The 27395-nt window shown below is 33.6% G+C and overlaps 2 protein-coding genes, 1 non-coding gene and 1 pseudogene across 3 annotated transcripts; 1 reads left to right on the forward strand and 3 right to left on the reverse strand.

Moving 5' to 3' along the window:
- The first annotated feature begins 491 nt into the window (after window positions 1-491).
- LOC145009893 (zinc finger protein ZAT11 pseudogene) lies at window positions 492-950 on the forward strand (annotated as a pseudogene).
- A 1138-nt stretch (window positions 951-2088) lies between these two features.
- On the reverse strand, window positions 2089-4115 carry DRS1 (DROUGHT SENSITIVE 1). The gene is made up of 5 exons (XM_078971064.1): window positions 3936-4115; window positions 3253-3826; window positions 2742-3151; window positions 2555-2653; window positions 2089-2475 (listed from the first exon to the last, which is right to left on the reverse strand). Exons 1-5 carry the CDS (start codon window positions 4064-4066, stop codon window positions 2265-2267), a joined length of 1425 nt encoding a protein of 474 aa, XP_078827190.1. The 5' UTR covers window positions 4067-4115; the 3' UTR covers window positions 2089-2264.
- Window positions 4116-5793: 1678 nt separating this feature from the next.
- LOC145012274 (ras-related protein RABE1c) lies at window positions 5794-9575 on the reverse strand. The gene is made up of 9 exons (XM_078971065.1): window positions 9345-9575; window positions 9110-9243; window positions 7506-7578; window positions 7320-7420; window positions 7178-7243; window positions 7000-7097; window positions 6844-6906; window positions 6259-6351; window positions 5794-6167 (listed from the first exon to the last, which is right to left on the reverse strand). Exons 2-9 carry the CDS (start codon window positions 9180-9182, stop codon window positions 6084-6086), a joined length of 651 nt encoding a protein of 216 aa, XP_078827191.1. The 5' UTR covers window positions 9183-9243; window positions 9345-9575; the 3' UTR covers window positions 5794-6083.
- A 15660-nt stretch (window positions 9576-25235) lies between these two features.
- On the reverse strand, window positions 25236-25309 carry TRNAI-UAU (transfer RNA isoleucine (anticodon UAU)). The gene has a single exon. It is a non-coding gene; the product is annotated as a tRNA-Ile (tRNA).
- Window positions 25310-27395: the final 2086 nt, after the last annotated feature.

Raw genomic sequence — 27395 nt, forward strand, 5'->3', positions numbered from 1 at the left:
AGTAATTTACTCTATTTTTAATGATTTTAAACATTTTAACTATTGTTTGCCTTTAACTAAAAGCATATAAGATATATTCACATGACCAAATGTTTTAATTAAATTGGTCTTATTTTAAAAGAGATCATATATAACTATTTAATTACTATAAAAAAAGATATAAATTGAAATACAAAATCAATAAAGATGATATAAATAGTTTTTTTCTTAATTTTAACATGGATAACCACTTCTTCATTCCTCTTTTTTTCTCATTTTGGCTAGTAATCCACTCATCGAGTAAGAGTCAATGATTTCAGAATTCTAGAAACATGGTCAATCCTACGGCATAAAATTCAAAATTACGTCACCGCTGATGAAATCAAACCATTAGTAGGATGTGAGTGTGCGTCGGATAGTATATATATGCGTCGCAACTTGCAACAACCAACAACTAATTCAAACAATTTTATCAAACACTTACAATTCATTTTTCGAAATTAACCAGTGAAATGAAGAGAAATTGGGATGATGATCGAGAAATTGAGAACTTAGCCATGGCCAACTGCATGATGCTCCTTAACCGCGTCGGCCGATCAGATTCCGGTAGGATTTTTCATTGCAAGACATGCAACAAACAGTTCTCGTCGTTTCAAGCGCTCGGCGGCCACCGTACAAGCCACAAACGGCCTAAATTAAACGATGAATCTCCGGCAAAGGCTAAGACACATGAATGTTCCATTTGCGGATTGGAGTTTGAGCTTGGGCAGGCGTTGGGTGGTCACATGCGGAAGCACCGTGACAGTCTGGCGGCGGCGGAGAAGATTTTTCCGAGGAAAATGGAGGTGCCGGTGGTGGAGGAGGTTGACGGCGGAGGAAGAGGGTTGTGTTTGGATTTGAATTTGACACCCTTTCAGAACGAAATCAAGATCTGGAGTCGTAATGGTAGAACGGCGGGAATTGCTACTTAGAACGCGGCATTTTTTTATTTTATTTTTAACTTTTTAGTTATGTTTAAGGTTATGATTTTTGGGTATGAGGATAGTGTAAATATGCAGAATCAAAGAAAAACACACGTATATTATCGTTTTTTCTATATTTTATAAATTATGTATGTATTTATTATATAATTCAAAGGATTTGAATTCAAACTACAAATGTTTGATATGTACGCCGTACGGGTCATTTGTACGTAGAATTGACGAAATCTAGAAATTGGAAATGATTTCATAACTTATTTATTTCCAAAATTGGACCAAAATGTACCAAATTTTTGGCTAAACCTATAATAGGTTTATTAAGAAAAACAATTTCACCTATCGCATTTCATTATCTATCAGCCAAATGCTTGGTTAAACAAATCAATTTGAATCCAGTTTTTATTTTGGGCATATTTGATCCGGCAATATATGTCATTGTAATTTTATCATTTTTATAGTTAACCATTATATTTTATTTTGGTCAATAAAATTTGGTCATTTTATAAACAAGTTTTTATTACAAACGCTTATTATTTATCAGGTTAGCATGTTATACACATATGATCAATCTAAGCTAATGAGAATCTAAGTAATTTATAACACCTATTAAACCGAAAATTAGAGGATCAGTGTAGAAAATGTAGAAAAGAAAGCTTTTTTTATTGAGTTTCAAATATTCAAGCTAAATAATAATAATTGTTTTTTGAAAACCAATTTCGCAAGCCATGAACACATCAAAAGCAATCCAGATTTTATATCATTTAAAAAATTTGTAAACCGTTAGTAGTTGAACTGAAATAAGATTCGTGGAAGTTAATTCTGTTAGTGCACTAGATGTGCATACTCAACCTAATTTAAATCAATCGAGTTTATTCGACTGAAGATAAAAAGAAAGCCGTCTGCGCGTTTGACCCCAGTAGTTTTGACAATTCTACATTTGCATAAACTTTACATAAATACATTTCATAGTGTTCACACTACACGAACAACTTGTATAGATAATATAAAGTCGAAGTCCACAACTACCAAATTTTCTAAAAGTTAGTTATGGAACCAGGGAACTTAACTTTTAGTATTCCTTTTTTATGTTTTCTAAAAATAAATAATATTATATTTTCTGAAAATAAAATTTATTCACAAAATCTAGCCTTTTATGTTGAATGTTGACACGTGTAAATTTTTTAGAAATTTTACTTCCCTATTACAGAATCTTCAATTCAAATTAAATCCAAACAATTTCCAACATATCATAACTCATATTAAAATACGCATTTAAAAATAAAAATAAAAAAGGTTGGGTTATCACTATAAAGTCCATACATAAACCTGGCCACCACTTGTGGCCCCAGCAAGCATTCCAGGATTCAAAGGATGAGCATCAAAACGACATGGTATTGCAGTCATGTGAGGACTCTCAAGAGTAGTAACAATTCTCTTCTTTTCAGTAGAAACAACATCAATCCCTCTCTTCATATTTCCCACAAATACATACGAATCATCCCATCCCCACACACCCCTAACAAACACAAGGACAAAATGGTCATTTACCAACACTCACAGAGATTATTCATTTAATAAAAAAAGAAGCAACTTACTTGAATGAAGAAAGCCATCTACCCGTTTGATTGTAATGATATAGCAAAAACTCATCATCATAATTTGCTCCACTTACCACTCCAATCCTATCATCAAGACTACATAAAAAAAAAACATCATTTTTCAGTTACAAATCAAAAAAATCATATAGTCTTTGAAGGATGAGGGTATTTTTGTAAATTATACCTTGTTGTAGCAAGAAGGTTGCCTGAAGGAGAGAAGTAAGCTGAATGTACAGCCCTATCACGTCTAATTTCTTTAACAGAATCTGGATTACTTTTTTTACCGAGCTTCCTTAAGTCCCAAATGCAGGCACTTCCATCTGAAGAGCTTGTAACCATTAAATTGGTGTTTACTGGATTAAAATCTATGGTGTTGATCCTAGAATCATGCAAGTTCCAAGCCATTGATGAGTTATTAGATCTTTCATCCCAAACACGAAGAACTCCTTGGCCTTCACCAAAATATAGCGAGTTTACATCATCAGATCTTTGAGACATTGAAAAAATCGCATCTTCAGTGGAATAAGTAAGATCAAATATCTCCTTCTTGACATCTAATGTGCGAATAAGACCATGGTAAGAACATGTAACGATCTGCATCAAGTAACATGAAAATGACTCGATGTTGAAGAGAATTGAGTTTTTAGATTATCTATGAAAAAGAAGAAAATTTGAGAGAAATTGATGAGAAGTACCTTGTTCATGGAAAAAGGTTGTATACAAATCGATGAAACAGGAGCTGGATGAGGACGATACATGTAAATCCCATCACCATCTTCAGTTTTTGAATCAATATTCCAAAACCCTAAATCCCCAAATTTGTTCCCCACAACAACCATCCTAATATCTGCAGATGGAAAGAATTTAACTGACAGTATCCTGTTAGGTACAACACGAGCAATATTCTCTGGCATCAACTCCATCGATTCCAAATCAATCGAAGCTGTAACCCTCATTTCAATTCCATTCTTTGCTCCGTTTGATGGAGCGTCCTTAGATACGCTCAGAATCTTCTTGACAAGTGGTTCATCCGGTTCAGAAGAAACCCTCACGTCTCTCATAAGAAGCGGCTTTAATTCTCGAGCGGATTTATCAGGCGTGACTTGTGACTTGGGTGTTGTTTGTTTCTTAGGAGATTCGTTGAAATCATCTGCTAACCCTGCAGAATCTGGCTTTTTTCCTTGGGTTCTTAGAGATCTACGGATTACAATTGGGGTTTCGGATTTTGCTTTCTTCTGTGGACTAATTTTGTAAGATTTAGTCTGTTCCCTGTTCAAAATAACATATATAGATTCACTAATTGAACAAATCCATAAAAGCAAACACTCCGAATCAATGTATTTAACTTTGTATCATGTGTATAGAGTGAAAGAGATACCTGTTACGCTTGGCGGATGCTGATAGATCTGCAAGCTTGGAATGGATCTTGAGAGAGGCGAGCAGTTCGTCATTGCGTTTGATGTTTTCAAGGCGTTTACGCTCGTACTCCGTGAGTCTCTGAGACGCCATTTTCTACAGCGAGAGAGAGATGGGGAGATGGGGGTTAGAATTATCTATATGGAGAATAGCTTTAATGGCGGCGGGAAAGGAAAAGTAGCGGGAAAGCACTCGGGTCATCACCAACGGGTCAAGTAACTTACTATGATTGGCTAATTTTCGCGGCAGATTTGCTTAGTTTCAGTTCACCCCCTAATTTATTGCATTTTGCATAACTTGTCCCCAGTTTTATTGAAATGCCACATTTTTATTTATACCATAAAAATAGGGTCGAATGTACATAAAAATATACTTTGTTTGGAGCACACTTGTTATAATATCCTTACACGTTTGGTCCCTAACTTTTGAGTAAATTACTGAAATCATCTCTGTGGTTTTGTCAAAATTGCACGTTTGGTCCTTAACTTTTTTTTTTGCACTCGGATCGTCCCTGTGGTTTGATTTTGTTCCGTTTTTCGTCCCTATGGTTTGGTAAAAATTGCACGTTTGGTCCCTAACTTTATGTATGTAAGGGACGAAAAATGCAACAAAATCAAACCACATGAACAAAAAAACGCAACAACATCAAACCATATGGACGATCCAAGTGCAAATAAAAAAAATTTAGAGACCAAACGTGCAATTTTAACCAAACCACAAGGACGATTTCAGTAATTTACTCTATACTCTTATATCTACTACTTAAAATAACTTGTTCGACTATAATAATGGTTATGTCACATAGATATAATTCTAAAAATACCATAATATGATACGATTTATAAAATGTAACATTACTTGCTACATAATACAACTACATCTTGCAGTTAGGACCAAAATTCATCATGCAAAATATTTTCTCAAAACAGTCAAATAAAAGATTTTGTTTACTTTTGCATTTTTAAAAAGGTATTTGGAGATGATAAAATCATATGTTTTTTGTTTTTATTCAAAAAAAAAATCAACACATGCAAGATTCTACAACTCTTCATTCGTCATGATAATTCCCAAAGTTGTTAACCCGGTAACCATTATTTATTTTAGACCTATCTGTCTTATTGGTGTGCAATACAAGATTATTGCAAAAGTGCTCACCAATAGATAAATAGATTGACACATATGGTTTGTCCTCTAGTCAACATGGTGCAGCATGCCTTTGTTAAAGGAAGATAAATTTTGGATGTCTCTTCTGCTTAATGAGGTCTGGTGACATAAAAAGAAGAAAAATAATCTGATGGTTTTCAAGATTGATTTTGAGAAACCCTATGACTCTCTCAGTTGTGGGGTATTTGAAGCATATTTTAATCATTGTGGGTTTATGGTTGAGGCGAAAGGATTGGATTAGGGACTTCTTACAATCGGCTAGGTCCTATTATATTCTAGTCATTATGAGCCGTTTTGACGAATTTTCTATTCACATAAGGTTGAGACATGGTGACCCTTTATTGTTTTTCTTGTCCATGCTTGCGATGGAAAGGTTACATGTTTATTGAGGATGCCATACGTTTTCGGTTAGTAACATTAGAAAGCATATTGATGGTGAGATTTTGCCTAATTTGAGTTTGGTAGTAGGTGGAATAGGTTTATGCCTAGAAAGTCAACATTTTTGCAAGGAGACTATGTTGGATAAATCTTGTAAACAGAACCACTCTGTCTGACTTGTCGTGGTTGCAAAACCAAATTATGTCAATCAGCATGTAAGCATGTAAACTGACACTTTTCTGCTAACGGTTTTTAATATATATAGTTGGAAAAAAATATATAGAAACAGGAAGGCCTCCACACAATAAGTATAGTTACAATCGTTTGATGACATCATTGTTAGTGCTATAACACATTAGGCCAGGGAAAAACAAACACAAACATTGTCTACCACATCGCCATGTCAAAACAAAATCAAATTATATAAGGAAAGAAAAATGATTTTTCAAAATAAAAAGGAGCTACTACCTTTCACACACTACCACAACACAATCTTCCAATTGAAGAATAGCAAGCAAATAAGTTGTTGCATTTTACAAGCACTCTCCTCCACCATCATATTTTTTTTTTAAGAACCACAGCAAGCTGATTTCTGTCCAAGTTGACCATTCCCAGCTGTTGCATCTGGTTGATTAATTTTAATCGTTGATGGCTGCATTTAAAATCCTCATGTTCATTAATTAACTAATTATTAACTTTAAACATTGATTGCCCCCTGTTTTAACTTTTAATCCAGAATATACCTCCGCCTTGGAATCAGTATCTGAAAGCCTTTGCTTGATATCCTTTGCTATCGAAAAGAAAACTTGCTCCACATTTAGGTTTGTTTTTGCACTCTGCCAAAAACACAAGTTTCTTTTTCAATAAAATCTTCAGTAGAATAAATACATCTTTGGTCCCCGAGTATAGCTCATATTTGCATATTTTATCCAAAATTGTTTAACCCTTCAATTTTGGTCCTCATTTGAAGTTTTTGGTCCATGTTCCAAGTAAAATGATGATTATAAAGTATAGCTAGTTTTTGCAATTTTGGTCCCTACCTTGTTTTTTTCTTGCAATTTTGGTCCTTTACTAAAAAGGTTTTTGTAATGTTTTTGGTCCTTGCTTCAAGTAAAATGTCAATTTTTAGTCCCTAAGTATAGCTGATTTTTGCAAATCTAAAATATTAGTTATTTTACTTGGATCAAAGACCAAAAACGTTACAAAACCTCAAATAGGGGCCAAAATTGCAAAAACCAGCAATGCTCAGGAACCAAAATGTAATTTACTGAATTGTCTTTTAACAGTTTCAAATAAATAATTCAAAGATATTAAAAAAGTGTACTTACAGTTTCGAAAAACTTAATGCCATATTCATCCGCAAGAGCTTGACCCTTTGCAGTTGGAACAGCCTACAAGAAAACAAGATCATGACTCCATGACACATCATTTTTTGTTTTTTTGAAGGGTAAAACTGGAAAAATAAAATAGAAAAACTAGCATACCCTTTTGCTTTCATCCATATCAGCCTTATTCCCAACAAGAATCTTGTTAACATTGTCTGAAGCATGTTGTTCAATGTTACGAATCCAGTTTCTTATGTCTGGAATATATAAAGAGATTTGTCAACAATGTGTCATTCATTATTATAAAGTTTTTAGAAAAAAAAAAAAAAGAACTTACTGTTGAAAGATGATTCGTCAGTAACATCATACACCAATAAAATTCCCATAGCACCCCTGTAGTAAGCTGGAGTATAGAGGGGTAAAAGTGTCAATTACATAACATAGCATTATAATCTGAAAAACATGAGAAAAATCTGTACCTGTTGTGATGGTTCGGAATCGTTCTTGACCAGCTGTGTCCCAAATTTGGAGTTTGATACGTTTGCCATCGAGCTCAACAGTTCTTATCTTGAAATCAATACTGTGTCAAGAATTTAGTTATTTAGATATATTTAAAAAAAAAAACGAATTAATCTTTTTAAAGTGTTGTAAATAAATTAACTCACCCAATTGTAGTGATGAAACTAGTGGTGAAAGAACCATCAGAAAAACGCAAAAGAAGGCAACTTTTACCCACACCTGTAATTAATTACAGTTAAGCTCTGATATTCTGACATCTTTTAGGATACAAATCATACAGGGAAGTATTTAAGATGCCAATTATGGTTGTAATTAGGTTTAAGTGGTGGTTTTATCATTTATCTTTATTATGTTGTAACATTATTAGGAATCTGGGATAATAAATATGGGTTGTCTTACAATTTTTCATTCCATTCCATAATGGAATTGAATTATATAAAAAAAAAAAAAAAAAAAAAAAAAAAATTAAATACCTAATAACTGAAAATTAACAAGTAGAAGGAATCAAATCAAATTCCTACAGTTATGGTCCATTCTAGATTTCTATTCCATCAAGCAAAAAAAACAGCTTCTATTCATCATGTTCAGTTATGGTGACTGAGCATGCAGCTTTACACAATATCCCATGGGAGAAGTTAAACCACAAATAGTTTAACTTTGGGGAAGAGTTTCAACTTATTTGGCTTCATCCACTGAACCCAAAATATCACAGCAAAAACCCATAAATAAAAAAATGTACATCAAGATGATAAGTGACAAAACAAATAAAGTTTCCACAGTATCAAGCACAATATTTTTTGTTCATCGTCACTTATTTGAATAGCCAACTAATCACAACTTGTAGTTGATCCCATTGTTGCTATTCAGGATATGCATTAGCTTTATTGGGTTGTATTGTCCAAAATTATAAAACTTCAGACTAGCATTTACCTATTAAGCTATGGAGAAGACAAGGGCACAAATGGAAATTCAAAGAATAGGAGAAAATTAGAATAGTTGATATATATTGTAGTTTTTAGAGCAAGTATTTTGGTTGTTATTAGCAAGATTGCCTGTATAAATTCCGTTCATGGTTTTCTTCTTCTATAAGGTCACTCTATAGTCTATAATCTCCTATGATCTATAAGATTTGATCTTAGCATTTACACATAGATTTAATCTCTTATATATTTTAGTTTCCTCCAATTCTCATTAATCCTCTCGTAACTACTATCTCACGTGTTCACGACAGCAGTGTCATGTGAAAACGACAATGTTGCAAATCCGTTTTCATTTTTCAATGCTATCTCTTTCTATGCTGTATTTTTATTGATTCAAAATCATCGCCTTCAATTGGAGAACCACTCACCAGTTAGAAAACCAAGAACAGGGTAGAGTCTCAACCACAAACATAGCAATTAAAGCATCAGCAATCAAAGGATTTCTTTCCCAGTAAGCTGAGCCTTCATGTGATGAGAACACTATTGCATACTACAGCAGCATATTACTCAGACAACTCAACAAACAACAAATCAAACATTCCAACAAAAACAAGCCCTATATGAACAATCAACCTAAATTAGTACAAAAATCTCATTCAAAATGCATAGATTTGTTTTTTTTTTCAACTTCCAAAAGATCAGCAACCAGTCTAACACTCCATCACAAGCATTGATTAACCAATTTCAATAGCATACAGCCACATAGATACAACGCTATTCAAATATAAATAGTAGATATGATAATATGATATGATGAAACAAAATCTCACCGCTATCGCCGATCAGAAGGAGTTTAATAAGGTAATCATAATCTGCTCGTGCCCTTGCTGGTGGAGCAGCCATCGAAGAATCAAAATGAAGTCGAAGAAAAAACCCTAAAAAACGCGTATATACACACTTATAGCTGTAGAAATAATCAAAACAGACAAATTCATATATTAGAAACAAAAATTCAATTAAGAAATCTAATTGAGAGTATACGCCGTCAATAGGATACACACGCACCAGATCGGAAATCGATCAAAGATTCGCCATTGAAGATCGAGATACGGATGTTATTAAGGAAAATACATCAATGACGGTGCGCTAAGATGCGCCGCTTCTCTGTAGTTCTGAGGAGAGTACGCCGGTCAGTCCCTGCGCAATCCAGCAAAAATGGGGGAGAGAACAAGGGCGACAGAGAGTTTCCGGTGTTGACGAGCACAAGATTATAACGTAGACAGCTGTCTGTTTTAATGGAAACTAAGCGACGGGTCACAGTAATAACCGTGTGCTTATCGTAGAGTGTCTAAACATTTAACAACAACACCTCATCGGAAAATGATTCTTGAGGGTAATTAATTTTGCGTTTGTACTCATTTTGTCCCTTTTCTTTTTTTTGTATTCAATATATCATCGAACTTGTTGTTAGTGTTTACCATAGCCCTTTTGACCAGCTTTTAACCTGTGATAGCCGGTCAAAGGGTTATGGTGAACACAAACAACAAGTTCGATGGTATATTGAGTACAAAAAAAGGAAAGGGACCAAATGAGAACAAACGCAAAAGTTGGTTACCCTCCTGATTCATTTTCTCTTTACTCATTTACAACAAATCTCACATCATCTCCTACTAATATTAATGACTTTATGAGATTCATTCTTGCTTCTCTTCAAAACATAACCTACGAAAGGATATTATTCAAACATGTACAACTTTGTAATGCACTTGAATATTTATTAGGGGAATCTTGACTAAGCAGGCGCATTTCATGACTACATTTACATTTCCAATCAAATGATTTATCGTATCATGGATTCTAGACAAGTCTACAAACGAGTGGAATCACAAGTGCTATGATTTTTGAGTTTACTTAGCTTTAAGATCGAACTCATGGGATAAGATAAAACATCAATATGTACAATATTATGGTGATGTGTCTACAAAAGCAGCATGATATTGTACATATTGATGTTGTATCTTATCCCATGAGTTCGATCTTAAAGCTAAGTAAACTCCAAAATCACAGCACTTGTGATTCCACTCGTTTGTAGACTTGTCTAGAATCCATGATACGATAAATCATTTGATTGCAAATGTAAATGTAGTCATGAAATACGCCTACTTATTCAAGATTCCCCTAATAAATATTCAAGTGTATTACAAAGTTGTACATGTATGAATAATGTCCTTTCGTAGGTTATGTTTTGAAGAGAAGCAAGAATGAATCTCATAAAGTCATTAATATTAGTAGGAGATGATGTGAGATTTGTTGTAAATGAGTAAAGAGAAAATGAATCAGGAGGGTAACCAACTGTTGCGTTTGTTCTCATTTGGTCCCTTTCCTTTTTTTTGTACTCAATATACCATCGAACTTGTTGTTTGTGTTCACCATAACCCTTTGACCGGCTATCACGGGTCAAAAGCCGGTCAAAAGGGCTATGGTAAACACTAACAACAAGTTCGATGGTATACTGAACACAAAAAAAAAAAAAAAAAAAAAAGGGACCAAATGAGTACAAACGCAAAAGTTAATTACCCTCAAGAATCATTTTCCCAAACCTCATCAATGGTCCATTGTTTTTTGGAATCCTATCAGAAAACTTCATAGAAAGCTTTTGAACGAAAAGTCTAATTTATTTATTTTTGAGAAATTAAATAGTCTCCTACAGTCCTACGATGATTTATCATTTTCTATGAAAAAAAAATGATAGTTTCGTTAATTTGGATAAAATATAAAATAGTCAAGATTTTTCTGTTTAAAATATATAAGTTGAATTTAAATCATCTAAATTTTTAAGATTTTATTGGAGATTTTTCTTTTCCATTTGTATTGTAGTTGTTCCTCACCCACATATAAAAGATATATAATATTTTTATCTTTTTATAATTAATTTTAACTAAAACTATTTTAAAAAAATAAGCAAATAAATAATCTCACATTTGGGCCTGCATACTCTTTCTTCATGAGAGATAGTGATAATCTCCTTACCTATCAAGCTTTCACTACTGTTTATTTTCTTGTCTGATTTGTTCTGGATTGTTCTCGTGTAACTTATACGGTATCATAAACAACAATCAAATTTGCAACCGATGAACTTGATAAGAGAATTATGGGATTAGAATTGAATTAAATATGAGTACACTTTTAATGATCAACACAAAAATATAATGAGGAAATGAGAAAAGATGAAAAATTGGTCAAATGTCTACGACTAAAACAGAGTTATCAAAATTGACTGCAAAATTTTCAAACCATAAAGGCCAAGTAACGGTTTTAACATTGTTCTAAAATTGCCTTATTTCGAAAACCAAATTGACCATGAAATTACCTATTTTAAATTTTATCTTCCAGCTAAAAAAACAACATTTTTAGTCCAACTAGTCTAGGCATTTTCTATCCAACTTTGAAGGAATAAAACAGTAAAAGAAATAATAAAAAAATAATATAATAAAATGAACAAGATGTTTAGTAGGCTTAAAAAATATAATGAGGTATTCAAACATATTTCTTGCTATATATATATATATATATATATATATATATATATATATATATATATATATATATATATATATATATATATATATATATATATATATATATATATATATATATATAACCGAGTAAAAATATATTAATCAATAAGTGTATACAACCAAAAGGCTTTTGATGTAATTGTATCAATAGTTGACAATCAGGTATCATCAACTGAAAGTTAAGAATTCAAGTCTCATTATAAACAAAAGATATCAATTTAAAAATAAAATGATCGTATGTAAGTTTTAAAAATAAAAAATCAATAAGTGTATATAAAATATAAACATAATGTCCTTTGTAATATAATATATATATATATATATATATATATATATATATATATATATATATATATATATATATATAAATATCATTTATAAAAAATTGTTTACAAAGCTGAAAATAAAATATTTTAAAATATTGGATATAGTTACAATAGCAAATTATTTTAGTTATTTATGAATAATTAAAAATATTATAAATAAAGTTTTCAAAACTATATAAAATTAGATATTGTTTTTTTATTTTTTGTAACATCCTAATGTCAAGGTAATTCGGTCCTTTAATTTAATTATATTGCAATTGGTCTCAAAGTTTAAGACTTATGACCATAAGGGCCTAAATGGCATTGTGGTAATTATGGCTTCGAAGTAAGCCATGCATATGAGGTGTACGCTAAGAGTACTAGGGCGCGTCCTAGTACGTTGGGCGTACATCTTGGTACGATGGGTGTACTTCCTAAAAGTGGAAACCCTACTTTTTAGGGTTTGGCAAGTATTTAAACATCCTTAAGTCTCATTTCTTCCTTACTTTTCAGCCTCCATTAGCAAAAGTTGATTTCCCGTACTCCCCTAGCCTCTCTAGAGCCCTTGGAAGGTTGAGTGTGAGTTGTGAGTGCTCCATAAGAAGAAGAAGGTGGTGATAAAGCTTATGAGCTTGAAGCAAGGCTTGGATCTGGAAGTTTTGCTCCTTTCTCCATCGTCTCAAGGTATAAAGTTCATACCTTGATGACTTGTTTGCTAGATCTCATTTTGGGGTGTTTTATGTTACATTCTGATCACAAAAGTCCCATCTTGATCATGGCATGTTTTGGAAGTTTTGAGTTGTCCTTTCAGACCCTGGGAGGGGTCCTTAGTCATAAAAATGAAGTCCCTTTGGTTAGAATTGTTTCGTGCATCTTGTAGAAGGTATTAATGGATTAAGACCTTGTGTTAAGCACATTGTGAGTTTGTAAAGTCATAAAGTTGGAAACTTTATGACTCAAGAGCACATTTGGACAGTAGATTTGAAGTATGGACTTAAGTGCTTAAGCCATTAAGCACTAAATGGATATTGAAGGGTGCGAGGGTACCCCCCCACGTAGGTGGGAGTACGCCTCGCATACTAGGTCGGACACCCCATAAGTTGGTCAATGCGAGGCTTCGTGTACAGTAAGCGTACCTATGGGTTACGCCCTACGTACTCACATGAGTCATGTAATATCCATAAAAATTCATGAAATTAAAAATAAAAAATAAAAAAATATATCAACCACTTAAATACACCATTTAATTACAAAATGTTTTCAAGATAGTTTCATATCAGAGTATCCCAAAAATCAAGAATATAAAATACAAGGAGGTGCACGATCAAGCCTTTGCCTTCCCGCGATCATTCGAAGTACCTGAAACAAAATCCAAAATTGTAAGTCCAAAGCTTAGTGAGTTCCTCAAAAATACCAACGCTATACAAATCAAAAACATATCATAGCAAATAAACAGCATGCATATAGAATCTACAATATGACTGGATTGCCCTCGTCGGGCCTGCAATCTATCTGGCCCACTCTCAGAACCTTCAGCATGTCTGGTCCGCCCACCCGGGCCTTTAGTCTGTCTGGACCGTCCGGGCCTTCGGCCTAACTGATATGCCCTAATGGGTCTACAGTCTATCCGGTCCGCCCTGGGTCTATTAGCCTTCAACACAAAGCGAGTCTGCCTCAACCCAACCCCACATGCACAATCAACACATAAATACCATAAGCTAGCTAGCATGTACAAACAATCAAACCGATCTAGCAGATCACTAATCATAACATCGTCCTATATACCAGGATACCGACCTAAAGCATATCATCATGCAATAACTAGCATAACAATCCAAAAAGGGTCGGCATTAGTGCGTTAGTATACTGAGAACAACTCACCTCACAAGTAGTGCTGAAATCAAGAAGATTTATCTCCCACTCTCGGCTCCAAACTCAACTGCCTGTAACCATCATATACTTATTCCATTAAAATACCAAATTACCAAAATACCCTCAAAAGTCAAACTTGGTCAACCTTTGGTTAAAGTCAAAGTCAACAGTTAAGGTCAACAGTCCATGTTGACCCAACTCGTCGAGTTCATCCATTGACTCGTCGATTTCCTCCAGAACTTGGAAACCGAAAACTAGGGCCAACTCGTCGAGTTCCCTGAGTAACTCATCGAGTTACTTCAGAACTTCAAAACTGAAAACTCTAGTCGACTCGCTAAGTTACCGGAGTAACTCGTCGAGTTCTTCAGTGTCCAAAAGATCAGGAAAACCCTCATCAACTCACCGAGTCATCTCACCCACTTGCCGAGTTCACTCGTAATCCAGAAGGCGGGTAAATCCTAATCAACTCGTCGAGTTAGCTTATGCAACTCGTTGAGTTCCTTCAACCCATTTCTCATTCAGACGCTTTTAACCGAAACTAAGGCTCCAAACTGTAGATTTATCATCATAGGGTGTAATTATCACGTAAAGTTGCTAACTTTACATGCATGCAAGGCTTCAAGAAGCTAAAACCCTCAAAACGAGCCTTAGGAAGAGGATTAGGGCATACCATATTCTCATGACAAGCTCAAACCTGAGAATGGCCCCATTTTGCACCAAATATGCCCATATACTTACAAAAGAAGAGATCTAAGAAATGGAAAGCCAAGGTAAGGACTTTTTACCTCTAAATGGATGCCAACATGATGTAGATGTTGGATCTACAAGCTTCTTCTCGTTCCAAGCCTCTAAATCTTCAAGCCTTTTCAAGAATTCACCAAACACACACTTTTAGCCTCACACATACTCAACATAGGGGGTACCTCGATTAGGGTTTCTCTATGGATGTGAAAGTGGAAAAGGTAGCTGGGGGAAAGGACTTAAGGTCCTTTAATAACCCCAGATTTACAAACTTAATTCATTCCTTGACTCCTTGATGGTCTTTCTTTTCATTCAATCACACCAACAACATATTTTTAGGCTCCAAAACCCTAAAAGTTAGGGTTTCACCCCGACACTCGTACGCCCAACGTACATATGTGTACGCCTAGCATACTAGGGCACGCCCTAGTACGCTTAGTGTACTCACATGTACGCCCAGCGTACTACTCAAGTTTCCAAAATCAACATTTTGTCACTAGGGCCTCCTTTTGACATTTCTTTCCAAACCAAGGGCCAAAAAATGACATAATTCAAAATCCAATGGATGAATTTGAAGTTACTTGAAAGATGGGGTGTTACAGGGTCAAACAGAAATAAAACCTAAAATGAAAATTTAAAAACAAATAGAAGCAAAATCCTAATAAAATAGGATATTAAAATTTTCCAAAAATGGATCATTCCCCGACAACGACGCTAAGAACTTGATGTGAGAAATAAAAATGCACTAGTTTTATCCTACGAATGTAACTAATTTATCCCTAAGGCAGTGTACCTTATTGTAAATAGTAAGCACAATAGACAGATATCGAAAACAGGGAACGGGATATTCAACTAATTATTATCTACTACCTAACTAAATTATTAATAAATTTAGAAAAAAGAGTTTTCTCTAGTTTTACAAGACTAGAAACTTAATTAACTAAGCTAAACTAACAATTAACTAAAGCAAATATCAAACTAAAGCAAGAAACAAAAAGAACCGATTTAAACCAAGGTATATGAGAGACCTTCATTTAGCTTTAATTTACTTGCTATTATGGTTGATTTATGGAAGTTCAATGGATTAATGTTCAACTGGTTACCCATTCCTAATATGACCAAGTTAATATTCACTAACTTAATCATTTAGAAAACAAGTTCATTCATATGGTGATCAGACGGATAAACTAACAAGCTCACTAGTGTTCAATTCGAGTTAATTACACTTATCATAGATTGATCAAATTTGGTTAATTGATTCAATTCAATATATGATTAGTCATCATATATTAGCTCCTACACCTATTTACCCACTTTTCTGTCTAACCCTAGGTTTTAGTCAAAACATATTAGCTCACTAGTGTTCAGTTCGAGTTAAATTATACTTATCATAGATTGATCAAATTTGGTTAATTGATTCAATTCAATATATGATTAGTCATCATATATTAGCTCCTACACCCTAGGTTTTAGTCAAAACTCTAGTCCTATAATTTTTGCAATCCACAAAGATTATAAGATTCAAGTTTAATTAAGAAAGATAATCATACAAACTTAATTAAACTCAACGATAAATAGATTAAGCAATTATCATAAGCACGGAAGGCTCTTTAACAAGCTAATCTAACAAATAACTAAATAAACTTAATCCTAACCATAAATCAAACCATAGATAGTCAAGCAAATCTACACCAAACGAAAGTCTCGGGGTTTTAACCCATGATTTCAGCAACTAAATTCAAAAAATGAATTTCATATGCATAGACATGATTAAACTAGAATAGAAAGTCGTAATTAAGAGTTTTATTGCCTTAATGCTCTCAATTTCCAAGCTATAATTGATTTCTTCACTTCAAGCTTCAATTAAGATCGTTGGCCTTCAAAAATCATCAATAGCTCCCAGCAAAAGTTATTAATTCAGAGAAGAATGGCTCATATTTATATATTTCTGAAAAACAGATCACCACGACGTGGTAAGGCCACCACATCGTGGTCTGCATAGTTATCACGTAAGCAAGTCTTCGAAGTCAATCGAGAAGGTTCCAAAACACCATGTCGTGGGGGTGTCACCATGACGTGGTAAGTGTATTTTTCTTCATTTAAAAGTCTTCATTAAAATTCCTAACTTCCAGCTTCATGCTTCTTTTTTTCTCCAAGCATGTCTTTTACCCCTTCAACACAATACATAAGAAATTAAGTACTTTTTGTTCTATAAAGGGCAAAAAAATAATTAAAAATATTAAGATATGATGTATAATTATATGTATGGATATACACATATCAACAACGTGAGGCCATAATTGGTCACGTCATGAGGGTCTGTATGTTCACTTCAGTTGACTGTTGACTTTTTGACCAAGCTTAAGACTTGAGAATACCAAGTCAAACAACATGCAAATACTTGTTTAAGGAGGATCTTGGAAATATCAGACTTCTTGCTAACTAGCTTAGACTATAAATAACACATGTAAATCGCACACCACACAAACAATCAGCTCTACCATTACACTTGTACTCATATTATCTTCATCATCTCTGTAATCTCATATTAAAATCAATAAAAAGCAACAAGGCAGCTGATCATTATCACCTGCCAAGGTTTTATGTCGGAGATCCTATGAAGGATCAAAGACTTTCCCTGTAACTCACATATCTCACTTTAATCAATATTTTACACTTGTATTACACTAACACCACAACCCCTCATACAATTTGGTTGAATTGCACTTGATCGATTTTTTGACCAAAATATGTACCAAAAATAACAACCTGAAAATTTGTTGAGGAATCAGTTTCATAATTCATTGAAAAGAATGAGATATATAAAATATGATTGATTGTAAAAACAGTGGTGGAGCCGGGGTCAAAGTAAGGGGTATCCTAAACTGATGGGTCCGGTTTCTCGATTTTCCAAACTCGGTTTCGGGATTAAAACCAAAACCATTCGAAAGTTTAACTAGTTGAGAATTGAAAAGCTTTTATTATTTATATAACAGATGTGACAACCGACAAGTTTATGGTCAAGTCAGAGCCGAGTCAAGGTTAATAAGTCAACTTGGTCAACTTAACTAGTGTTATGCGTTAGGGATTTCTTTATGTACAACTATAAATCTTAATGCAAAGTAACACTTGAAAGTCCCAAATGTTCAAAATTTAACACCCTAATTTGATTTGGGAAAGTAACAGCTTTAGAAAGCACTATTAAGTACCCTGCGGGGGTGTAAAGCACACAAAATGAGAGGTAACTAAGTCTAAAGTCCTTACTCTACAAAGAAAAACATTAATAAGGACTCCCGACAAAGTCTCTATCAATCTCTCCCACTATATCTCTCTCTCCCAAATCTCTCCAAGTAAGTGAAATCTCTCCTAAATCTCTCCAAGTATGTGAAATCTCTCCTAAATCTCTCCAAGTATGTGAAATTTATCCTAAATCTCTCTACGTACCTTCCTCAGTCGAAAATAGCCCAAAACTGGAAGAGGAACACCCAAAAGGACCTTCTTTATCCGAAACCCTCTTACTCCTGAACCTCTTGCTCCTGAAACCTCTTGGTCCTGAACCTCTCGCACCTTCTTGCTCCTAAACTTCTTGCTCATGAACCCTCTTACTCCTGAACCCTCTTGGTCCGACACTATGACATCCCCAATTTCATGGCCAGAAAAGACCGATTTGTTTATGCTTTGTTTTATAAAATCAAAGTAATCATTTGATTAAAAGAGATGCGGAATTTGTTCCCAAAACAAAATATGATAAAATTTATCAAAACATTTCTCAAAGAGAATGTATTTTCATTAAATAACAAAATCTTGGGATGTCATGTTTTGATACAGACCAAAAGCATAAATAGTACAATACAGACCTTACAACATAACAATTATTTATAACTACTGATCTATAATCCAAAGTCTCTCGTCAAGTCATCCGACTTATACTCTCGTGTCATTACCTGTAATACAAAGAAAATTGAGTGGGTCAGGCTTGGAAGCCTGGTGAGCATATAGGGTTTTCAACCCACAATAATATAATTATTATTATATTTAATCATCACACAATCAACCCCAATTACCCACCCCATTATCTCCTTTTTATTTCTTAAAGATTACCCTAAGAACAAAGTATTCCTCGTTCATTGATTCCTAAGGATTATCCTAAGGAATCGACACGAAATCCATCGTTGCCAGGGTTTTCTCAACAAACACTATATCTCCGTAGTTACCAACCGCTAACTCCATAGTCGTCGAGGTTTATCTCGTTTATTGACAATATTGGTTCCGAGACTTCTCTAGCAATACATATCAATGGGTTTTTAGAGTACATCGGTGAACACATCGTTCACAACACCTACAAGTTGCGAGCTTGCTAGTGTTCCACAGGACTATCTAGAATAGTCTGTGGTTGTCATCCCTACTCTGATGAATGGCAGGGTCCATCGTTGGGTAAAGGTTTCACTCATTTTTCACCTGTCACCCCCATCTCATGATCTATATCATCTTTCGTCTCATCCTCAAACTAATCTTTCCTCACACACCACCTATTTCATCTACCCATGTTCTACCCAACATATTTGTATATATAAATTACATATATAGCTTAAATTATTTAAAAACATGTATAAAACATTCATTCAACAACCATCTCAAGTAAACAAACAACATATAGACACATAGCACGTATTTCACAGCAAATACTTCATATCTATGTGGTAGAAGAAAGTAACTACACACTCACTCGTAACATAGATGTAATACATTCAACCAATACTTGTATTAAAATCGTGTTTATGAAAGGGACTATACACTCACTTGATTAGACGATGTTCGGATAGCACTACGACTCTTCAAGTAGGAGTTCTTCGATGAAACTGGAATATCTTCACACACCGGGCTTCTCGTGGGCAGAGCTTCGGCTTGAAACTCTTTTCTCCTCGGGATCTTTAGGGCTTTGGGACTTGATTCGGGTGTCGGGGTGATATCAGGGCTTCAGGGGGGTTAAAAGAGGCTAAGAGAGGGTATCGAGAGTGAGAGAGTGCTAAAGTAGCAACCTAAATCGGCTGCCCTTCGATTTCTATTTATATGGCTAATTTTCTGGATTCACGTCGTGAATCTCAAATATTCACGTCGTGAGTTCAGTCGTCATCAGGTGCATCATCGCAACTTGCGTCTGTGAGGCTCCAGAAGGCATCAAAAGTCAGTTCACGTCGTGAACTCTGACACAGCTTTGGGGTTCACTCCCTGAACTTCATAAATTCATAACATTCGCATACGAGCTTTGTTTTCGACGTTCTTTATATCCACGCGTAGGTGAGATTATGCTCTAGAACTCTCATTTTGACTTCGTTGGCTAATTTTGACTTTATTTTAAATATATTATTAATATATTATTTTTAGTAGATTGGGACAGGAAAAACTCCGTTATAAACTCATAATTCTTCATTTGTCGTCCGTTTTCGTCTGTCTTTTCACCGTTGGACTACTATAGATGAGATCTTCAATTCTTGTTTAGATTGTTTCGGCTAAATATCGCTCGATCTCTTATTCGAACTTCGGGTTGTACACCGCTAAGCCGAAACTTCGAAAAATCATAACTTCCTCATACGAAGTCAGATTTGGGTGTTCTTTTCATGCACGCTCTTGGATTAACGTATTATACGACTTTTGTTTAGATCAATAAATCCAAATATCGCGCTATCATAAATTCACTATTTATGTCGCGCTGTGTCGTGTCGGTTTTGTTGCGAAACTTCAACAAGTCATAACTTCTTCGTTATAACTCGGATTTCGACGTTCTTTATATGTACGGAATCCTTGTAACAGATACTACAACTTAGTTAATATTACTCCTTCTAAATAATCTTCCATCAAAAAGTTATTTTTGACTCTTATCGTCTCTAAATTGACTAGCCCGGATCTACGGGCGTTACAAGAACCCTTCTAAGGAGTCAAGAGGAATTGCTTCTCGGAGACACCCTTGCTTCAGACCTCCTTACTTCACTCCGGAATAGATTCGCTTCAGAATCTTCAGTCCTGATCTTCTAGCCTCGCACCTCGGACCGGACCTCTGGACTTTGTACCTGACTCGGGATCATAAGGAAATGCTCAAGATTTCGCATGGTGACTCCGGACCTTAGCAAATGGCTCCAGAACTTCTCCTAAACCTTTCGGAACCTCGCAGGAACCAACCCTCACTCCGGATTTTGGTTATCTTCGGACTTTTTCAACATTTTAGGACATTTTGACGTCGGGAATTCCTCCAAACTCGTATTTTTCATGTCCTAAACCCGTTAAACCCCTATTATATGCCAAAATTAATTATTTTAAAATATTTAAATAAAATAATATCCAAGGTTTTTAAAGAGTTTCTAAGAAGATAAGGGAGTTTGACTTTATGATGTGATGCTAAATCCCCTATTTTCCCATGCAAATCCTGATTAAACATACATTATCCTTCGAAAATAAACTTTACCCACCAGTTTTCCATGCAAATGTCAAGTCACTCATTATCCCTCCATCTAGAATCCGTGAACTTCTTCTTCCCCCTTATTCCATTTTCCACTTTCACCTCCAGCAAGCTCCTAAGGATTCTCTCAAACTCCTTCAAGACTCAAACTTCATCCCTTCAAGGAAAATTCCCAAAGTTTTTGTAAGTGTTCATCCTCTTTTATTTGTGATTCTTCATATTATTCCTAAGATTTCCTTATATTTACACATATAACTATTCTTAGGATTCTCTAAAGTTCAAAGAACACCTCCAAGTGCTGGAACTTGGAAATTCCTTACACCTCTTCCAACATCCAACAAACTAAACCAAGGTGAGCTTCATACCCCACTTTTTTTCTAAGTTTTTATTGATTTTGGGGGAGAGTACAAGTCACCTCTTGTTCTAAATTCTTGAATGATTCCATGTATACGTGAGTTTGATATGTGTGTTGAAATATCATTATATATATATATATACACACACACACACACACACATTACGCTCTGTGAACGTGAGATTTCACAGAAACCATGAAAATAAATAATATTTTAATCACTACATGAACAATACAATTTACAAAAAGAGCCTCCCAAGTTTTTGGGGGTGTTCAACATGCACCATTATATCTATGTTTTTCATAACTAGAGATAAAAGTTGTTGAAATAGACCTTGAAATGTTGACACTAAGTGTAAAATTTCAAAATTTGAGCTTTGTGTTCCATAAATGACTATTTGCAAACTATCAAGGGGTTATTTATAAAATTTTGATATAAGTAAGTTCACCAAGAATATATGTAAATGGGGCCTTTATGATAGAAATTTTTTACATGTCATAAAGTTGATATCATAACTTCACACAAGTCATAGTTTTACACAAATCATAACTTGGCATTTCCCCGGTAAATGAGGTCTCACTTAGTGATATATATAGAGAGAGGGGAGCCATTTTAGCCAAATTCACTTATATTGAATCGATTTGATAAATATTTAAAACAAATTATTTTCTACAAATGAAACGAAACGGAATAACTAGTCAACAAGTACAACTATTATTATTTATAGGTAAATAATGGATTTCAACGATTTGCTCAAAACAGTATGTATTCTAGTCAAACGAGTCTTCACAGTACATATATTGCATACAATAATGTACCCTTAAGTCCTGTAAGGGTTATAACCAGAGTCTCCTGGAGGGGGAGTGGGAATTTGTGTATAGATCTATACGGGGTTGACACACCGCACCTTTGTTGTTCGCTACAGCTATATCGGCTAGTCTGGGGTGAAAAATGTCTTGAATAAAACCGACGCCTGAAGAACGTCGTAACAGGCACTATGTCATATTAGTATGGTTATAATGACTCACTATAATACATCAGAAACGTATTTATACATATTTCACCCTTGGTTAAAAACCAACTATTTTGACTACCTCAATGAGATTTTTCCACACAAGTGTTATGTTTTTACCAAACCTGCTATTTTACACACCATAAAATATAAGATTTTCTGGGGAAACGATTTGTACAATTTCGAAAACGATGATTTAAGACACACATGCAACTATACTATATTTGAAACAAGAGTTACAACTATTTGATAAGAAAATATTGGATTTTATGGATTCCTAAACTATCATCAAAGTTTTTATACACAAATGCTTATGAACTCACCAAATATTTTATGTTAACGCTTTTCAAACGACTTGTATTCTCAGGAAACCAATAAGCAGGTTATGAATCGCGGGCTCGAGATTATTTTGATGTATTTTTGGAATGTGCTTACTAATGGCTCTTTTGTGTAATATTTGAGAACATAAACACGATGTAAAACAATGTAAGCTGGTTATATTAATGTATGATGTTTGGTGTTCCTATGATCCATTTATATGCAATTGTTATTATACTACACAATGACGTCACCCGCCTCCGGATGTTTCAGCCGTTCTGGTCCGGAGGGTGTGACAGATGTATAGGAGCTATGTTTCATGTTATGGTCGATAAGGACCTCAAAGTTAAAAATTCCATGCTTTACAACTGGACAACTCAATACTTGTGCTTAATTTTCACAACATCATAATATAATAGGTATAATCCGCATAAAGTTATATAAAAGGAGCTGCGAAAATAAGGAATATAAATGTTCGAAAAGAGATTTGAACTTACAACTTCCAAAAACACCCCCCTAACACCTTAACCATTTGAAAAAACTACAACTTTTGTTATTATCTCGCTAAACATATAAATATATTTACAACAAAACTTTTCTAAAAACATTACAATATTAGAATTTTTTTAGGGGCATCATGGGATACCCCGAGATCTATTGTGGATCCGTCCCTGTGTGAAGCATAGAAACTCATAAAACAAATGGTTGAGGAACCATTTTCAAGTTCACTCGACATAATACCTAAAATTATTTAAAAACATAGAAACTACATAAAACAAATAGAAATTTATGAAAATTTAACCTATAAGACTAACAATTAGTGATTCAAAACAAGGTGGGTATCGAATGAATCAATCCCAACATGTAATTGGTCATCTTCTTATTTATAATTTCACTAAATGTGAGATTCATGTGTTATACGGGTTAATTTAAAAAAAAAAAAAGATTAATTATTAAATTAAAATGTAAAAAAAAAATATTTTTTAATGTACAACTTTAAAATAAGAAAGGAAGAAATATATTTATTGCAACTTAATATATATATATATATATATATATATATATATATATATATATATATATTATATTTAATACTTTACATATATAAGTATCATTTTAATTTTAAAAATTGAAGCAAATCAAAAATTAACAATTGGATCATATATATTTCAAAAACACTATAAAATGATAAGTATCAAAACTTATGAAAGATTGATACATATAAAAAAATTATTTCTTATGGAGGATGATTAGCATCAAGCTAGCTATCAAATGACAATGCTATAACTAGTGACTATTAGTGTAAAACTGCAGACATATTCCTAAGGTACCAAAAATATTCCTAAGGTACCAAAAATACATGACAAAAAATAGTTTATGAAACATTTTCATAATTTTTGGAAAAAATGAGATATATAAAGTGCGACTAATTAAAAATATCATTATATATGGTCTCGGTATGGCTCAAACTCGCAATTGTTATTTTTACATATTTGTAAAAAAAATAAAAAATAAATAAAAAATATTAAGCATTACTATTAGCTAAATATACATGTTCAATTTCATATCGACTTCTAAAAAATAGAAATAGCCACTCTACACAATAACTAATAATAATAGTTCAAAAGTGTGCAACTATTTCAAAATAAAGTAGGTATCGGATGAATGGATTCTAACATGTAACGGGGCCATTTGCATATTTATAATATCGAGATTAGCTGTCATGTGATGGCAAAATTGGTGGTCATTAGTGCAAAAATATTCCTAAGGAACCAAAAATCATAGAAATAAGTAACTCAAAATATGAGTTTATCAAAACTACAGAAAATCATGAAAATAAGTAATTCTGCACAATATCTAAAATCATAAAAATCCATAAATAAATATGAGTTTATCAAAATTTAACTAATAATAACAGTTCAAAGGGGTGTGACTAATTCAAAATAATGTAGGTATCGGATGAATCAATTCTAACATGTAACCGGGCCATTTGCTTATTTATAATCTCGAGATTAGCTATCATATGATTGTAAAATTAATGATCATTAGTGCAAACGTATTCCTTAAGGACCAAAAATAAATGACAAATATAGTTTGATGAATCATTTTTATAACTCTTTAAAAAGGTAAAAGTATATAAAAACGTGATTGATTCGTTTATTTGAATTGTCATTATGGTAGAAATTGTCACTATTAGTAAAAAATATATTCCTAGGGGACCAAAAATACATGACAATAGATAGCTGAGGAACCATTTTCATAACTCGTTGAAAAAATAAAATAATATCATTAATCACAAATAGATCATAATTGTACACGATGGTCTCGGCGGGGCTCGAACCCGCGACCTTCGGCTCATAAGACCAACGCTCTAACCAACTGAGCTACGAGACCATTTGATTTTCTCTTAAATCACGAAAAAACATTAATTATAATATATTTACATAATAGGTTGAATTCGTATATGAATCTATTACAAACGCAAAACCAAAAATCCAATAACTAATTCCCTATATATTATGGAATTGGTATACTTTCCCTTCCTACTTTTTATAATTTATATTGCTTTCCATAACCACATATTTATTAATAATTATAAGCATGGGGAATATATTACAAAAGTATAATGAAAAACAGTCACTCATAGTTAATGCTAGAAGAATATGCTTCACATATACTCTTGCCACTTGCTCAAAAACTCATTCTTTATAATCAAACCAATCCTCATCACTTTTGTGACACTATTTTTATTCATATATTCCATTTTTTTAGATTCCCACATACATGAAGCTCCGGTGAAATTTAATATCGCCACCACCACCCTTGGCAGTGGGAATCAAGGCGGAGGAGTAGGTGGTGGTGGTGGTGGTTGTGGTATCAAGTTTTGTGGTGGTAAATGAAGCACTGAGACTATCTCGGGTGGCAACTACACAATCTTTGGCAGGATACAAGAAGATGCTATTTTTCTTTGTCTTTTTTTTTTCTTTAATGTTGTAGATGAGTTTTGAGGAGAAAATATATCTTTATGAGATATCTGGGTGTAAACTTTTATTGATTGTCAGAGCAATCGGAATTTATTGAAATGTTTTCAATTCGTATTTTAGAGAAATTCAATCCAATATTCAGGATTAAAAAAATATATATAAAGTTGTAATATTAGTATCATATGTTGTTTTTACAAGAACAATATATTAATTATATTTTAAAATTTTCGGAAGTTTTTTTGTATTTTTAGTAAATAGTAAGTTTTATAATTTTATTTCTTTTCATTCTATAATAAATAAATAAATACTTTATTTAGCTGGAACAAAAAAGACAATTTCACTAGAATAACTATTTATAAAGCATGAATATCAATAACGATACTTTCATAGCTATCACAAAAGAACCACGACTATTGCGAATAAAGGGTCATGAGTTTGGACTTTCACTTACATGAAAATACTTACGCATGAGCACTTTCAACCTAGTATCGATTTTCATATATTTAAAACCCAACCCAACACCTAAACCCGATGGATTCGGTTTTTCAGTTTTGGGTTTAAACCCAATACCCAATCAGAGCCTAAGTTATAAGTTTTGCAATTCATAACATAGAGAGGGTTTAGTATTGTATGCAATGGTCAATGTGAGACTCCTCAAACACTGCATAGTACATGAAAATACTTAGGTAGGGACCACTTTCGACCTAGTATCGATTTTCATATATTTAAAACCCAACCCAACACCTAAGCCCGATGGGTTTGTTTTTTAGTTTTGGGTTTAAACACAATACCCAATCACAACCTAAGTTATACGTCTTGCAAGTCATTACATAGAAAGGGTTTGATGTTGTATGCAATGGCCAATGTGAGATTTCTTAATCAGTGTATAAGAGTTGTCGAGGGTGAAGTTGTGTAATTGTGTGACGGATGATATGGGACGACTCTATGAAGATAAGGAGAATTTGGACGTTAGAAAGATAGGACATTTGTGAAATAACAAAAAAGGTGAGATGTTTGAAAAAAATGACCAAGAAAATTGATGTTTCAGAAAATGATCATGAGTTCTGTAGAGAGGGTCTATGCGGAACTTTAACTCTGAGGAATTTAAAAAGCTCTGAGGAAGTGACTATTGGCATTGGTAAATTAGTATAAACACAAAGAAAACTTAACAAATTTGAAAGGGTGCTGCGAAAAAATTGTGTTTGAAATTGAAAAAAATGTGTTTGAAATCGAAAAAACTTACAAAAAACGTCTTTTGTCCATGGTTATGCGAATTACAATTCCTGATAGGCATGTGTTTGAAGAACAATTATTTACATTCTTTGCAGAACTCGTGGTCATTTTCTTATATCATTTTTTCAAACACCCCCACTTTTTTGTCATTTCACAAATTTTTCCCAGAAATTTTTGAGCACAAAACCTCTCGTAGCAACGTCGAATGGTTTACCAACTCAACCAACGTGATACTTGTGATTTATTTACATTGATTTATATAT

This window comes from Lactuca saligna, chromosome 8 (assembly GCF_052625555.1).
Source record: "Lactuca saligna cultivar CGN05327 chromosome 8, ASM5262555v1, whole genome shotgun sequence".
NCBI lineage: Eukaryota > Viridiplantae > Streptophyta > Magnoliopsida > Asterales > Asteraceae > Lactuca > Lactuca saligna.